Source organism: Mytilus californianus, unplaced genomic scaffold (genome assembly GCF_021869535.1).
Source record: "Mytilus californianus isolate M0D057914Y unplaced genomic scaffold, xbMytCali1.0.p SCAF_1, whole genome shotgun sequence".
Taxonomy (NCBI): domain Eukaryota; kingdom Metazoa; phylum Mollusca; class Bivalvia; order Mytilida; family Mytilidae; genus Mytilus; species Mytilus californianus.
This window is the reverse complement of record NW_026262581.1, coordinates 23,078,600-23,097,016: the sequence shown is the minus strand read 5'-3', so window position 1 is coordinate 23,097,016 and position 18,417 is coordinate 23,078,600. Positions and strand designations below refer to the sequence as shown.

Sequence of the window (18,417 nt, the reverse complement as noted above, 5' to 3'; positions counted from 1 at the left end):
CCTCCCCTAAACCATATATATTCTTGTATGGGACAAATATCACAAATCAAATGAAATATAGGGGAAGTCCATGGGAGTCACCCCCACCCCCTTTCTTTTTGAAAACTTGTAAACGGTCAAGATCCCCACCCATAAACCATATATATTCTTGTATTCGACAATAAAACAAATCAAATGAAATATAGGGGAAGTCCATGGGGGTCACCCCCACCCCCCTTCTTTTTGAAAACTTGTAAATGGTCTAGATCCCCACCCCTAAACCATATATATTCTTGAATGGGACAATAAAACAAAACAAATGAAATTAAGGGGAAATCCCCAGGGGTAACCCCCACCCCCCCTTCTTTTTGAAAACTTGTAATCGGTCAAGATCCCCACGCCGAAACCATATATATTCTTGTATGGGACCATAAAAAAAATCAAATGAAATATAAGGTGAGTCCCCTGGGGTCACCCCCCACCCCCTCCTTTTTAAGAACTTGTAAATGGTCGAGATCCCCACCCCTTAACCATATATTTTCTTGTACGGGACAAAAAAACAAATCATATGAAATAAAGGGAGCGTCCCCTGGGGATCACCCCCCTTTTGAGATCTTGTAAACAGTCGAGATCTCCACCCCTTAACCATATAAATTCCTGTTCGTAATTTCAAGAAGATTTGAATGACATACAGGGCATATCCATAGGCGTCACTAATGCATATCATAAACAAATTTGTACTGGACATTGCCCAATGTCAAGCGACAATGGGAATGACGAATTATTGGAGCTTTGTTTGGGAGACTTCATAACAGCATTCTGTTACAATTATTTCTTGTTACTGATAAGTTTTATAGATTTTGAAATGACATTGTATTAATGATAAATAAAATTTTGGATTTTTTTCTTCTTTTCTTTGGTAAATTGTTTGTAGAATTTTGTGGCAAGTTTGTTTGTTATTCTGTAAAAACTAATTTTCTGAATGCTATATATTTTTTTTTGATGAAGTAAACTCCTTTAAAAACTAAGCTTATATTGTCTATTAATAAACATATATTTAGATTTCTGAATTTGGGCCCACTTTTCAAGTTGGTCCAAATTGGGGTCCAAAATTAAACTGTGTTTGATTTCAACGTAAATTGAATATATATAGGGTTCTTTGAAATGCTTAATCTAAACCTGTATTTCTTTTCATTATTAATAAGATAATACCACATTGAGGTCCAAAGGGTCCTAAATTACACTTTTGATTAATTTCATCAAAAATTGAATTCTTTGGTTCTTTGATATGCTGATTCTAACAATGTTTGAGTGTTAAATCATATCTAATTTTAGAGAACTTAGTCATCACTGGTTGTTGTTATTATATTATTGATTATAATTTGAAAAATTGAATCATATCCAGTTTGAGTTATTTCCCTTTGCACAGAAAATATTACGGATAAAATTAACCTGTGTTTCATTTCAAAATAAATTAAATATATAAAGGGTTTTTTCAAATGCTGAATCTAAACCTGTATTTAAATATTAGATTTTTGGGCCCAGTTTTCAAGTTGGTCCAAATCAGGGTCCAAAATTAAACTTTGTTTGATTCAACAAAAAAATAATTGATGGGGTTCTTTGAAATGCTGAATCTAACCATGTATTGAGAGATTTTGGATTGTGGGCTCCTTTATCAAATTGGTCCACATTGAGGTCCAAAGGCTCTTAAATTAAACTTTTGTCTGATTTCATCAAAAATTGAATTCTTGGGGTTCTTTGATATGCTGATTCTAATATGTACTTAGATTTTTGATATTGGACCATAATAGGTATTTAAATGTCCAATTTCAAGTATTTCAGTTCTTAAACCACATTCATTTTGTGTCACAAACCTATGCTGTGTCAAATATTCAATCACAATCCAAATTCAGAGCTGTTTTAAGCTTAAATGTAGTGTCCATACTTGCTCAACTGTTCAGGGTTTGACCTCTGCAGGAAAATCCGGTTTGCTGTCACTCTGACTGCCTCTTGTTTAAAGTGTATTAATGATAAATGATATTTTGGAAAAAAAAATCTTTTCTTTGGTAAATTGTTTGAAGAATTTTGTGGTAGGTTTGTTATTCTGTATAAACTAATTTTCTGAATGCTATATATATTTTTTTTTTGATGAAGCAAACTCCTTTATAAAAACTAAGCTTATATTGTCTATTACATGATGATCTTCAATGTGTTGAAAAATGGTGTCATAAAAATAACATGTTCATGAATTCAGATAAGACTAAATGTATGGTTATAGGTACAAGAAAAAGGCTGTGTTTAAATCAAGCAGAACCAGTTCTAACTATTGAGAATAATATTCTTCAAAAATCATCAATTGAAAAACTTTTAGGTGTTAGAATTGACTCTAATCTGTCCTGGACAGGCCATGTTAATTACTTATGTTCATCAATATCATCCAGACTTCATTTACTCTCTAAAATCAAGAAATTTCTAAATATTGATTCAAGAAAATTGTTTTATAATGGCTATATTCTCCCACTGATAGATTATTGTTGTATTATTTGGAGTGGTTGTGCTAAAAATGAGCTAGTCAGAATAATAAAATTGCAGAAAAGGGCTGCAAGACTTATTTTAGATGCTGATCCACTTTCATCATCAGCTCCACTGTTTAAACAGCTTGGGTGGATGACAGTAGAGAACAGAATCTCATACCACAAATCTGTTCTGATGCAGAAATGCCTTAAGAACGAAGCCCCTGTATATCTCACTGAAAAATTTAAAGAAATGCCAGAAATAAACCAATATTGTTTGAGGAATGCGTCTTGCAAAAATTTACAAGTTCCAAAAGCCAAAACAGAGCTGTATAAGAAATCTTTTGTATACTCAGGATCTATTTTATGGAATAACTTACCAACATCCCTGAAAAAATCAACCTCAAGTACAAGCTCATTCAAAAAAGATTTAAAAAATTACTTGTTGGAACATTAATCTAAGAAGCTGTGTAATTTTATATGTATAATAATTTTTCACACACTTACTCAAACTTAAGATATTGTTGAGGTAATTTGAATGATGCCAATACTATATGAATTTGTAATTTTTACCTGTTTTGAAAATTGTATATTTCATAACAATTTTTTATTTCATTTTTTCATATATGTGTGTTTGTTTGATATTTTGTAATTGTTTGTTATATTTCATTGTAATTCATGAGGGCCTCAGGGAAGATTAGTTTTATAGCTAACTGTGTAACCCTCTTTAAATAAAGAATTATTATTATTATTATTATTATCATTATTAATAAAGATGTATTTAGAATTTTGATTTTGGGCCCAGTTTTCAAGTTTGTCCAAATTGGGGTCCAAAATTAAAGTGTTTTGGATTTCAACATAAATTGAATATATATTGGGTTCTTTGAAATGCTGAATCTAAACCTGTATTTAAATTTTGTATTTTTGGGCCCAGTTTTCAAGTCCAAAAAAGGGTCCAAAATTAAACTTTGTTTGATTTCAACAAAAATTGAATTGATGGGGTTCTTTGAAATGCTGAATCTAAACATGTATTTAGATTTTGGATTTTGGGCTCCTTTATCAAATTGGTCCACATTGAGGTCCAAAGGGTCCTAAATTAAACTTTTGTTTGATTTCATCAAAATTGAATTCTTGGGGTTCTTTGATATGCTGATTCTAACCATGTACTTAGATTTTGGATATTGGACCATAATAGGTAAATGTCCAATTTCAAATTTTTCAGTTCTTTGACCAGCTTCATTTTGTGTCACAAACCTATGCTGTGTCACAAACCTATGCTGTGTCAAATATTCAATCACAATCCAAATTCAGAGCTGTTTTAAGCTGAAATGTTGTGTCCATACTTGCCTCAACTGTTCAGGGTTGGACCTCTGCTGTCGTATTAAGCTTGTGCCTAGTGGAGCATTATATTTGGTCTGCAGTTTGATAGTGTTGAATTGTAGTTTAGCTTCTTACTGTTTTTGCCGATATTTTAAAATTTTACAAACTTAAAGTACAAGGAAAATTTTCTTCAAACTTTTCTTGGCTTTTTTGGAAGGGAATGATTTTGTTTTTGGTCTGCAGCTTGATAATGTTAAGGTTTAGCATGTAAGCAATTTTAAAATAGTACATTGTGCCACCACTTCCTGTTTGCCAATAGTTTTACCAGGAAAATTCTCATCTAAGTTTTCTTGGCTTTAATGATTTTAGGGAATGATCAGTTATGATTCAGTATACATGATAATAATCACTTGCATGCTGTGTCACAGGTCCAGACATAGTATTGATCTTGTTTCCTGTAAAAAAATGATGTTTTCAATAATGTAGATCTAAAGTGAAGGTCATTAATTCCAACTTTTAAAGGTCTTTTCATGAAAAATATATGCAAAAATTGATTTCTGAGAAAATTTTAACACAGAAGAGGCTTCATTTAAATTGGTCAATCAAGTTTCACTATATGTTCCTTGTACATATGTACTAGTAAACTTTTTATAATAAAAAAATGAGACTTCTACTGATGAAAACTTATATGCATTTTTAAGAGTTTGGAGTGTTATTTAGTATAAATTTTAATTTATGCTTAATGTGATGTGTGTTTGGCAAATTTTCCTTTACACTTATATAGATTCCTGGTTGTCATAGTAGCAGTTTTTTCAGAGCATTTAATCAGCATCTCATGCATAGACTAAATGTCCAACAAGAGGGTCCCTTGGTAAGTATGAAAAAATTATATTCTCTCTTTATATGTGCTTGGTCATTTTGAAAGAAAAATAAATGGTCATTTTGAAAAAAAAATTTCATGTTTGCATAAGCATTGATTAATTTATTGTTGTTTGCTTCAACAGCCAGTGGCAAATATTTCATGCATATTGTGGTCGGGAATGAGCATAGACCCCTAACATCAAATATCTAACCTTGAGCGTGTTAAATAAATAAATAAATGAACCCACCATATTATAAATTGTCATCTTGGTTGGCTCATATGTTCAAATGTAACGACATGAAAAGTAAAGTAAGTAAAACATTAAGTTTTAAAGTCAGTTGAAATTATCATTATACCCCGCTTTAAAAAGTGGGGGTATACTGTTTTACCTCTGTCTGTCCGTCCATCCTTCAATCCTCCGTCAGTCCGTCCCATATTTTATCGTCGCATCTTTCTCAGGAACTACATAACAAGGATTTCTGAAATTTGGTTTCAGGGTTTATATTAGTCAGCTATACCATGTGATGCATTTTCAGATTCATCACTCAACAACTTTCTGTTTACCTTATACTTTTAGCGGGGTGGGTGTATCATTAGCGAGCAGTAGCTCACAGATTCACTTGTTTTGTTTACATTCTGTTAGGAAAAATATAAATGAATAAAAGAAATATGTGTGATACATAAAAAGACAGCAACCATAAAACAAGAAAAAAAATATAGATGTCAACAAGCGTTCTACAACATTCAGCAAGTGTAACTATGAAGATAACCATGAGTATTGAATAAATCTTACAGAGTCTGTTGTTGACATCCTTTTTCAAAAGGACAAAAACACTTAAAATATAGAACTGAAAACAACCATTGATAAGGTTCCTGCCTTCAATCATCCACATTTTGCTTGATTAAATAAGTTTTTTAGCACTTAGACTTATGGATTTTTTCTCTCTTTCTGTGGACAAACATAGGATACTGTTTTGCACTCACCTTATTGTGGTCTTTATGCTCACTGTGGATTCATTTATTTTCGTGGGTACCAATTTTCATGGATTGAGGAAAAATTGTATTTTTGTGGATATTTGATTTTGTGGTTTTGCCAAAGTCTGCATTCAAGCCTATAGAAAGTTTTACTTCTTTTAACATTTAAATTGGTAATGCCTCTTCACATGAGAAATCCGTGAAAATTGGTATCCCACGAGAATCCACAGTAGTTTAATAAATTGTATCTAGCTATAATCTATTTTGACCATACAAAACCTGCAAATAAACGGCATGGATGCAGCAACAATACATTGACATTTCCTTTTTTTCTACAGGAAGAGAAAATAAGAGTTACTCTCTTATCAAGAAGTACAAAATACAGGAAGATTCTAAATGAGGTGCAGGTGAGTTAAACTTTTTTTTTAACTTTGATAAAATATACCTTTTTACAGAATTTTTGCATTTGATTAATCTTTTTTTTTATCTGTAGATTAAAAAAAAATTGTTAAAATATTGCCTCCTGAAAATATATTCTTTAAGGTATGTCCTAATGAGGGACAAGAAAATGCAAAATTGCAAAAATTACTCCCCAATCAACACTTTGACAGTATGACTTATTTCCCTTTGCTTGAGCAGCCAGGAATATAGCAATATGTTGTTTTTTAAGTAGTTTTGAAAGTGTTTCTTTAAATATCCATGTTAATATAGATGAAATGAATAACGTATTTTAATTGATAATTTTACATCTTCTTACCATACAATTACCATAGCTCTTTATTGCGGTGTACCAGTACTTCGAACTAACCAGTTGTATTACTATAAATAATTACAATTTGATAGGTGATTTTATCCCATTTTTTACCCATTTCTGCTTTTGGTATTCTGTATTACTATGGATACATATTATTTGGGGATACTAAATTTTATGGATTTCATTGGTATACAGTCAGGGCCAATCCCAAGTATCTTTTGAAATTACCTATATATACTAGTAATGTTGAAAACAAGGCTATTTTAAATATTACTTATATAAGTAACTTTTGTAAATATTATTTTTATAGGTGTTCATTCATACAGATTTTACTAGCTTTAACAAATTTTCACAGTCATCTGGTTACTTTTCTCATGAAATATAAAAACTAATTATCCTGAAACACTAATTGCCTTTCTGACGCACTTATCTTTTATATCATTGCTTCTGGGTCAAAGATTGGTCTCTTAGGACTATTAGAATATCATTTTCCTTGAAAATCTTGAAGGTAGATAGATATAAATAGCTAGAAACTTGTGATTTGATTAAGACTTGAAGTTATTTATATTTTGTAACCCAAAAACAATTACATATGTTCCTTAAATAATTGTAATCACTAATTCTTTCACAGATTTATAAAATGACTTATTCAAGTAATATTTTTGTCATTATTCTTAAAGTAACCTTTTACCTCTATTGTCCTCTCAAATTCGATAAATTATTAGTTTTATGTAATAAAATGATGTAAAAAATCATGACAACTAGATTCAGTCCATGCTTTTATTGAAATTTAAAATAACTCTATTGAGTAATTTAATAATTATTAAAAACAAAAATTACCTATAAACGTAACTAAAAACCATGACAATCAAATATTAGGTAAAAGAAATACAATTTTTTCTCAATCCTCAAAAATTGGTATCCACAAAAAATAAATGAATCCACAATACAAAGAAATTGAATGATTCAATGATTTCCCCTTTTAGTTTTGTTGAGCATAGCATCTCTGCTTCTATCAAATTATAATTTAAAATGAAATGTAAGACTCTCTGAAATAGTTCATATCTAGACAAGGCTATAGGTAGAGCATCACAATGCCATGATACAGTTATACCAGTTATGCCATAATTGATTGATTGGTGTTTAACGCCACTTTCAACACTATTGAGCTATTTCGTGGCGATCAGTTTTTATTTGTGGAGGAAGTCAAGAGTGCCCAGAGAGAACCACTGATCTTCTGTAGGAAAACTGACAGTCCTAGTCAATTAAATTGGAGTCGAGTGCACCTGCCCCGTGCGGGATTCGAACTCACAGCCTCAGTGTTGACTGGCTAGTGATACAGTAGTTTGACTACTTAGACCACTCGGTCACCGAGGGTCCTATGCCATAATACAGTATATCATACTATTATATGGCCTCACAGTATATTTACTTTTTTTTGTATATTTCTTTACAGTTAGTTAATGCCATGAAAACTGTAGGTGAATTTGATGTAAGAAAGGTTGACTTTAATCTGTAAGTATTAAATGTAGAGTAATTTTGGGGTAAAAATTTTTGAGGGTACTTAATTTTGCACTTATGAAAATTATGCAAATATATATATCATGAAACACTTTAAATCAGGGTTAATCTACACCCCGCGAAACTTTGAAACAATGAAACACCTTTTGTATGTTTTTTGGGGGTTTGGCACATAAACATACATTTCACTGAACTAGTACACAATTTTATTTAGGGGCCTGCTAAGGACCACCTCTGGGTGCGGGATTTTCTCGCTGCGTTGAAGACCCATTGGTGGCCTTCAGCTATTGTCTGCTCTTTGGTCGGGTTGTTATCTCTTTGACATATTCCCCATTTCCATTCTCAATTTTAGATATATTTTTTTGAGTCAACTAAATAACTCAGCATTGCCTTTGCTAAATATCCATATAGAATGGTATAAATGCACTAATTTTGTGTGTGCTGTACCTCCTTAATCTTAACTTCAGCTTATTATTTAATAGATCTTAACTTCAGCTTATTATTTAATAAATCTTAGCTTCAGCTTATTATTTAATAGATCTTAACTTCAGCTTATTATTTAATAGATCTTAACTTCAGCTTATTATTTAATAGATCTTAACTTCAGCTTATTATTCATGTTATTTAAAATTCTATTAATAAATATACATTATCAAAAGTTGTAAGAAGTAAGACACCAAGAATTAGTGAAAGTAGAATCATTGACTAGTTGTAATAAGAAAAAAATTGATGTTATTTTATTTAGTAATAAGATAGTTATTTCATAGTGTCTTTTGCCAGAATAATTCATACCCATTTTATTTTTCAGGGATTTATCATTCTTGGATCAGATTAAGGTAAATTATTTATTTGTAATTAAAAATAGTATATATGAATAAAAGAAGATGTGGTGTAGCACAATGAGACAACAACCAAACAACACAAATTACTTAAAGACACATACTACACAATACATAAAACTATTTTATTAGTATCTGTGTTAAACCAAAGTTGTGTTGCTTATATGGAAATTTAGACAAAAGACACAAAGTACCTATTTAAGAGTACTAGCAGTTATTGAATGCTACTCCAAAGCTAAATTATAACTAATAAATAAACCATGTTCTCAAAGACTAAGTTTACATTTTTCTCCTAACAGGTTTCACATAACAGTGATATATTTATTGGTATTCATGGTGCAGGGCTAACACATGCCCTCTTCCAACCAGACTGGGGTGTTGTCATGGAAATGTAAGTATATTATGCATGTTTTTTTATTTTTTTTTATGCCATTTTACTGGTAATCAGAATTGAACTGTGATGGAATTTTTTTGTTCATATTACGAATATGGTGTTCATGGTGGAGGGTTCATATATACCAGCTTAGAAATTACTGTGGACCTTAGGGGATTAATGGTCTAAGTAGTTCATCTTCAGTGATCGCTAGCCAGTTGGTACTGAGGTTGTAAGTTCAAATCCTGCTGATGAAAAGGTGTATTCAATTCAAATCTTAATTGAGTATGATTTCCAGTTTTCCCAAGTTATATCACATTTAGTATTCTGCACTTCACACATCTTAGGTGTACATGTTCAACTCTTTTAAATCTCTATAAAACTACAAAACAAAGAAGTATTAAATTCTTATTACTACATTTTTAGCTCACTTGGCGTCCGTCGTCGTCCGGCGTCGGCGTTAACTTTTTACATTTTGAACTTCTTCTAGAGAACCACTGAATGGAATGAAACCAAACATGGCATGAATGTTCCTTATGAGGTGCTGACCAAGTGTTGTTACTTTGTAGCGGATCCATCATCCAAGATGGCCGCCAGCGGGGGACTTCGTTTAACATAGGACCCTATGGGAAATGCATACAAATGTCTTCTTTTAGAGAACCACTGAATGGAATGAAACCAAACATGGCATGAATGTTTCTTATGAGGTGCTGACCGAGTGTTGTTACTTTGTAGCGGATCCATCATCCAAGATGGCCGCCAGCAGGGGACTTAGTTTAACATAGGACCCTATGGGAAATACATACAAATGTCTTCTTTTAGAGAACCACTGAATGGAATAAAACCAATCACGGTATGAATGTTCCTTATGAGGTGCTGACAGAGTGTTGTTACTTTGAAGCCGATCCATAATCCATGATGGCCGCCAGCGGGGGACTTAGTTTAACATGGGACCCTATGGGAAATACATACAAATGTCTTCTTTTAGAGAACCACTGAATGGAATAAAAGCAAACATGGCATGAATGTTCCTTATGAGGTGCTGACCAAGTGTTGTTACTATGAAGCTGATCCATAATCCAAGATGGCCGCCAGCAGGGGACTTAGTTTAACATTGGACCCTATGGGAAATACATACAGATGTCTTCTTTTAGAGAACCACTGAATGGAATGAAACCAAACATGGCATGAATGTTTCTTATGATGTGCTGACCGAGTGTTGTTACTTTGAAGCTGATCCATAATCCAAGATGGCCGCCAGCGGGGGACTTAGTTTAACATGGGACCCTATGGGAAATACATACAAACGTCTTCTTTTAGAGAACCACTGAATGGAATGAAACCAAACATGGCAAGAATGTTCCTTATGAGGTGCTGACCAAGTGTTGTTACTTTGAAGCTGATCCATCATCCAAGATGGCAGCCAGCGGGGGACTTAGTTTAACATAGGACCCTATGGGAAATACATACAAATGTCTTCTTTTAGAGAACCACTGAATGCAATGAAACCAAACATGGCATGAATGTTCCTTATGAGGTGCTGATCAAGTGTTGTTACTATGAAGCCGATCCATAATCTAAGATGGCCGCCAGCGGAGGGCTTAGTTTAACATAGGACCCTATGAGAAATACGTACAAATGTTTTCTTTTAGAGAACCATTGAATGGAATGAAACCAAACATGGCATGCATGTTCCTTTTGAGGTGCTGACCAAGTGTTGTTACTTTGAAGCTGATCCTTCATCCATGATGGCTGCCAGATGTGGACAATGTTTAACAAAGGACCCTATGGACAATACATACAAATGTCTTCTTTTAGAGAACCACATACTGAATGGATTGAAACCAAACATGGCATGAATGTTCCTTATGAGGTGCTGACTAAGTTTTGTTACTTTGAAGCTGATCCTTCATCCATGATGGCCGCCAATGGGGGGACTTCCTTTAACATAAGACCCTATGGCAAATACATACAAATGCTTCTTCTAGAGGTGCACTGAATGGAATGAAACCAAAACATGGCATAAATGTTTCTTATGACGTGCTGATTAAGTGTTGCTACTTTGTTGCTGATTTACTGTTCAAGATGGCCACCAGGATTTTTTTATTAAATTACAGGACCAATATTAAACCAAATTTGGCCTCACTCATTATTAGGGTATCTGTTATGATTTTAATCTATTTTTACATGATTTCCAAAACCAAAGTAGAATCAGGTGAGCGACACAGGCTCTTGAGAGCCTCTAGTTATTTCCAAAACCAGGAAATATTGTTTGTTTCACTTTTAATACTCTTGCACATTCTTTGTTAGGTTGTCATGGAAACCATGTGTAGTCATGAATATTGCATTTTATTGGGACATGAAATGTCACTTTGGAACACCATCTGATTGTTGTCTGCTAATCAAATGATGGAATCCTAATAAATAATTTATTTTAGATACAATTGTGAGGATGATGGATGTTACAGTGACTTAGCAAGACTAAGAGGTGTGAAATACATGACATGGGAGAAAAAGGACAAACTGATTCAAGAAGATGAGGTATAAATTACCAAGACTACAGTATTGAAGATGATAGTTGCTTTAATTGGCTTGAGAAACACTTTTTTCTCCAATATTGATTTTTAGGTCAATGGTCAAGATGACAGTACTTTGACTGAAATTTTGGAAAAAAATGTTTTTTTAAAGGACAGTATATTTTGAATCATATATCAAATCTTTACAAATCTTTACAAGTCTCTCAATCACTGTTATATGGTCAATTGTCAAGGTTACAGCAGCAATTAAGAGGGTTTTTTAAAAACTGTCAGCAGACTGTTTTAATAGTATATGTTGACAATAAAAAATAGTGTTTTGAATACTTAGCTAATTATTTCAGGTAAACATATTATTGTTTCTGATAAAAAGGTTCTCAGTCAGAATCAGAAACAAAATTACAATTTGTAAAATTATTCTATAAACAGAACTTAGACTGATTTTTCACCATAATCATGTATAACTCAATTTAGCAATTATGCAATTTAAAAAAAGGTGATTCGTAGGAATGAAGCTTACAAAAATTAAATATTTCATCTTGTTAATAAACTGACTGAAGGGTAGAAATCATGTAATGATTCTTCTCGTACTGCCTTTTTATGGAAGAAAATTTACTAGAAAGTTACAAAGAAATTCACTGGAGATGATGGAGTTATCTCCCTTGTCATCATTTTTATAACATTCCATTTAATTTATATTTTTTGTAAACATGGTTAACGTAGAAATGATATGTAAAAGGAATAAGAAAAAAACCACAAGATTGAACTACTGTAATGATTGATACATTTTATTAAAGACTTAGGTTAACTAAGATTTAATCTCTTATCTTTTTTTAGGGTCATCATCCTACCTTAGGTGCCCATGCAAAGTTTACAAACTATGAATTTGATGTGTCAGAGTTTATGAGACTGGTTTCTAAGGCAGCAGACCATGTAAGAAATCATCCTTCATTTATCCAGGCCAGGAAGGAGAAATACAACCATGTCAAAGATGAACTATGAGCCAACTGTACAATCAATTTAAATGACTATTTTTGCTTCAAGTATTATTATTATATGGGGTACCAGTTTTATGGAAGGTCTGGTTTTGTTTTGTTTTGTACAAAAAAAAATAAGACATGTTTTGAGTTTGATATAAGGAGAGTCTGAAAATGGGAATTTAAACCATGGAAACAAATGTTTTTTGTTTAAAGGAAAACAGATGATGATAATGTAGATAAGGAGGCTGAAAAGGCTTCAAAATAAGAAAAGGTATCCCCATATAAAAATACTGTAACAATATGTGATTTTAAAAGAATTAAATTTTATGAAATTTTACCTCAATGGAATGAATAATTGAAATGTAGACCAAAAGAACAATTACATCAATACTATGGAATATTCCATTAAAATGTTTGAGGGAGGGTGGGAAGGGATCTTTTATTTATTGACACGAATTGTGGAGCATTTATGGTTGATTGATGTATGCAAAATTACACAAAGAAATAATGTTTTTGGGAGACTTTGAAAGTCCTTTCCTACCCTTTCACACCTTTTTTTTTATGGAAAAGCCCTAACCAAAAATGGTACCATTTATTTTTGTGTCGTCTGCCAGCAAAGCTGTAGTACTTATAGTGATCTCTTCTGTAGTTGTTGGAGTCACACTTTGTTAATTGGCATCTCTTTGAAAATGGCTTGACAGATTTCAACTAAAGTTGTACAGAATCTTCAATTGGACATAAAACAAAGGCAAAAGATACCAAGGGGATATTTAAAACTCATAAGTCTAAGAAACACTTGACAATACCTTGGCAAAAAACCCCTGAAAAATACGAAAAGAAGAACAAATTCACAAAACACTACAGAGAGACATTTAGTTGTGCAACTGATATATCAATATTTTACCAAATTATTTTTCGGGTTATCCATGCCAAAACATGATCCTTAAGTTTTGTGGACCACTATTGAATGATAAACAGAAGTATAGAAAAATTTACTTTTTACTGTGTTTTTTTTTCTTTTTTTTCTCGATATTAAAGTAAATGTTATGTGCTCTAGAGTTCAATTTTTCATTCCATTCCACTTAAAGGTGCTTAGTAATATAAAGATGTAAATGATGTGTACATCATTTTGTAAGGAAAAAATATACATTGTATTTGTTGATTTATTAGTATTTTGCTTGTCAGTTTTTTTTTTATAAAATTTAACCTGTGCCTTTATAACCAGTGTTTTGCCTTGGATATGAACAAGGGGCCAAATAATTTTTTTTTATTGTTTTTTTATTTTATATAAATATTGCATATTTAATTCTAAGAGGTTGTATGTTATACATATGTTAAAAGGGTTAGAGCTTTATGGGCCCTTTGTGGTCGAAATATTTTAAAGTGAATCCCTATACCTGGATTCTAAAAAAGTTATTCGAGTAATTAATGAAAATGCGAGAGAGAATAATTGATTCCAGTCATCTTAAATAATTATCAAAGGTACCAGGATTATAATTTAATACGCCAGACGCACGTTTCGTCTTCACCTAGGGCTTAATTACGATAAGTTTGAGGTAGCAGCTGCAAGCTGTCAAATTAGATGGCTACCTGCATACTTATTGTGTTCTTTGATAATCTGAATGAGGGGTTATTTGAGTAAAGTATGTAGTCAGTGGAAATCTACTGTCAATGCCAACTTTTGAAAGCTCTTGTAATTTGTCAAGAAAAAGGAGAGTCACCCTGAGAAAAAACCTGATATGGCTAAAAATTAATATTGATTCACCTTTAAAAAAATATCAGACTCCTTGACAATAAGAATGATGTTACCACACAAGTTAGGATAATTTAATTTAGTACTAACACGAATAATTCAGTAATTACAGTCCACTACTCTACGATGGCTGCATTAATGTCTGAAGGCCTAGTCAATGGAAATTGTCAGTCATTTTGAATTAGCTCTTGATTTACCTATCTTGATAAAAACATTAAGCTTTCAACTAATTGGCTCTCTAACCCAAAGAGCACTAATCGAAATCCTTGATTCGTGACACGTTTTTATCGTGTAAAGAGTTTCGGCCCTCGCAAGTGGGAGAGTAGATCACTGGGAGGGACTGAATTATTTGGGTTAATCAAGTACCATTTTTTGTTCCCCAGTCGACAAAAAACAGATGGTCACAGAAAATAAATGAGCCTACAGTATTTGAATATAATCTTAATTGTTAGATTTATTGTATTTAGTTTTTAGAATTAACTTATTTTAGATGATATAAGCTAAATAGTTTGAATTATGTGTCCTTTTAAGCAAACTTTGTGAGCTCTGAGGCAAGTGTATAATCAGAAACAGATTCTAGTTAGAATGATAATTACAAAATTACCTAGTTTATATAACAAAGGTGCTATTAACTCCATTTGCCATATTTTATATACATTTTAAAGTTAAAATTGTTGTTAATTTGTTGATGATTGTCTTTGAAAGTTTTATGTAGGTTTTAGAAATTTCATGTTATGTATTTTCATGGTTCATTTGCTAGAAAATAGAATTTAATGTGCATAAGTTGAATTGCATATCAATAATAAATATATCCCAAAAGAATGTAAATCCAAAAATAGAGTGCCATATTCCCTGCATTCCCTATATTTGCAATTACGGTTTATGAGGTTATTTTGACCTCAGCTTCAATTCGCAATTACAGGGTAAAAAGGGGTAATGAAATGTTAAATGAGTTTATAATTTTTGTTGATAGTTTTCTCCTTTGCATTTTTAATATATAGTAAAACAAATCGTGGACAAATTTTCTTTTTGAAAATTTGTCCACGATTTGTTTTACTATATATGAAAATGAAAATTTAGTGAAAATTAAACATATCTGAGAAAAATTCTGGGTAGTTGAATATTGCTTCTTAAGTATGACATTATACTTTAGTATGAAAAATGTGTATGTAAATCATTTATTTACTTTTTATACGACCGCAAAAAAATTTTTGTGGTCGTATATTGGTATGACGTTGGCGTCGTCGTCGTCGTCCGGCGTCTTCGTCCGAAGACACATTAGTTTTCGCACTCTAACTTTAGTTTAAGTGAATGGATCTCTATGAAATTTTACAATAAGGTTCAATACCACAAAAAGAAAGTGGGGATTGATTTTGGGGGTTATGGTACCAACAGTTAAGGAATTAGGGGCCAAAAAGGGGCCAAAAATAAGCATTTTTGTAACTTCCAGACATAACTTATGTGTAAGTGTATGGATCTCTCTGACATTGTACCACAAGGTTCCATATCACAAAGGGAATGCTGGGATTGATTTTGGGGGTAATTGCCTCAAAATTTTAGGAATTAGGGGCCAAAAAGGGAAAAAAACAAGCATTTTTCTAGTTTCAGGACAATAACTTGTGTGTAAGTGTAAGAATCTCTCTGATATTGTATCACAAGGTTCCATATCACAAAGGGAATGGTTGGATTGATTTTGGGGGTAATTGCCTCCAAATTTTAGGAATAAGGGGCCAAAAAGGGGCAAAAAACAAGCATTTTTCTACTTTCATGACAATAACTTGTGTGTAAGTATATGGATCTTTATGAAATTTTACTACAAGGTTCCATATCACAAAGGGAAAGCTGGAATTGAGTTTGGGGGTAATTCCCCGAAAAGTTTAGGAATAAGGGGCCAAAAAGGGGCAAAAAACAAGCATTTTTCTACTTTCATGACAATAACTTGTGTGTAAGTATATGGATCTTTATGAAATTTTACTACAAGGTTCCATATCACAAAGGGAAAGCTGGAATTGAGTTTGGGGGTAATTCCCCGAAAAGTTTAGGAATAAGGGGCCAAAAAGGGACCAAAAATAAGCATTTTTCTAGTTTCCAGACAATATATAACTTGTGTTCAAGTGTAAGGATCTCTCTGAAATTGTGTATTGCAAGGTACCATACCACAAAGGGAAGGCTGGGATTGAGTTTGGGGGTAATTCTCTCAAAATTTTAGGAATAAGGGGCCAAAAAGGGGCAAAAAACAAGCATTTTTCTAGTTTCATGACAATAACTTGTGTGTAAGTGTATGGATCTTTATGAAATTGTACTACAAGGTTCCATATCACAAAGGGAAAGCTGGAATTGAGTTTGGGGGTAATTGCCCAAAAAGTTTAGGAAAAAAGGGGCCAAAAAGGGACCAAAAATAAACATTTTTCTAGTTTCCAGACAATATATAACTTGTGTTCAAGTGTAAGGATCTCTCTGAAATTGTACTGCAAGGTACCATACCACAAGGGGAAGGCTGGGATTGAGTTTGGGGGTAATTCTCTCAAAATTTTAGGAATAAGGGGCCAAAAAGGGGCAAAAAACAAGCATTTTTCTAGTTTCATGACAATAACTTGTGTGTAAGTGTATGGATCTTTATGAAATTGTACTACAAGGTTCCATATCACAAAGGGAAAGCTGGGATTGAGTTTGGGGGTAATTGCCCAAAAAGTTTAGGAATTAGGGGCCAAAAAGGCGCCAAAAATAAGCATTTTTCTAGTTTCCAGACAATAACTTGTGTTCAAGTGTATGGATCTTTATGAAATTGTACTACAAGGTTCCATATCACAAAGGGAAAGCTGGAATTGAGTTTGGGGGTAATTGCCCAAAAAGTTTAGGAATTAGGGGCCAAAATAAGCATTTTTCTAGTTTCCAGACAATAACTTGTGTTCAAGTGTAAGGATCTCTCTGAAATTGTACTGCAAGGTACCATACCACAAAGGGAAGGCTGGGATTGATTTTGGGGGTAATTCCTCAAAATTTTAGGAATTAGGGGCCATAAAAGGGCAAAAAAACAAGCATTTTTCTAGTTTCCAGACAATAACTTGTGTTCAAGTGTATGGATCTCTGAAATTGTACTGCAAGGTACCATACCACAAAGGGAAGGCTGGGATTGAGTTTGGGGGTGATGAATCATAAAGGGGTTCAACAAATTTGGGGGGGGGATTTTTTTTTTCCTTTTTTTTCTTTAAAATTACCCATTTTAAATTGGTTATTTCTGATTTATATATAAAGGCATACTAAACCCCTAACGGGAAGGATTGTGCCTGATATTCATATGATGAAGACATAATCTTTCAATCAGTTTAATTGAAGTCTGGAGCTGGCATGTCAGTTAACTGCTAGTAGTCTGTTGTTATTTATATATTATTTTCATTTTGTTTATTTTCTTTGGTTACATCTTCTGACATCAGACTCAGACTTCTCTTGAACTGAATTTTAATGTGCGTATTGTTATGCGTTTACTTTTCTACATTGGCTAGAGGTATAGGGGGAGGGTTGAGATCTCATAAACATGTTTAACCCCGCCGCATTTTTGCGCCTGTTCCAAGTCAGGAGCCTCTAGCCTTTGTTAGTCTTGTATTATTTTTAATTTTAGTTTCTTGTGTACAATTTGGAGTTTAGTATGGCGTTCATTATCACTGAACTAGTATATATATTTGTTTAGGGGCCAGCTGAAGGATGCCTCCGGGTGCGGGAATTTCTCGCTGCATTGAAGACCTGTTGGTGACCTTCTGCTGTTGTCTGTTCAATGGTCGGGTTGTTGTCTCTTTGACACATTCCCCATTTCCATTCTCAATTTTAAATAATAATGATATGGTTTGAATAGGTATATTAAAAAAAATTTTTAGTTCCTAGACCACTTTCATTCTGTGTCAGAAACCTATGCTGTGTCAAATATTTAAATACAATCCAAATTCAGTGCTGTATCAAGCTTGAATGTTGTGTCCATACTTGCCCAAACTGTTCAGGGTTCGACCTCTGCGGTCGTAT

General features: G+C 32.8%; 1 protein-coding gene across 1 annotated transcript in view; it reads left to right on the top strand.

Moving 5' to 3' along the window:
• Positions 1–15,429, top strand: part of LOC127717261 (EGF domain-specific O-linked N-acetylglucosamine transferase-like) — a 54,916-nt gene extending 39,487 nt beyond the window's left edge. The window contains exons 11-17 of the mRNA XM_052223051.1: positions 4,597–4,683; positions 5,988–6,056; positions 7,860–7,918; positions 8,733–8,760; positions 9,063–9,154; positions 11,575–11,677; positions 12,508–15,429. Of these exons, the coding sequence (XP_052079011.1) occupies positions 4,597–4,683; positions 5,988–6,056; positions 7,860–7,918; positions 8,733–8,760; positions 9,063–9,154; positions 11,575–11,677; positions 12,508–12,672 (603 nt within the window). The 3' untranslated portion in view covers positions 12,673–15,429. The remainder of the gene's footprint in view (positions 1–4,596; positions 4,684–5,987; positions 6,057–7,859; positions 7,919–8,732; positions 8,761–9,062; positions 9,155–11,574; positions 11,678–12,507) is intronic.
• The last annotated feature ends 2,988 nt before the right edge of the window (positions 15,430–18,417 follow it).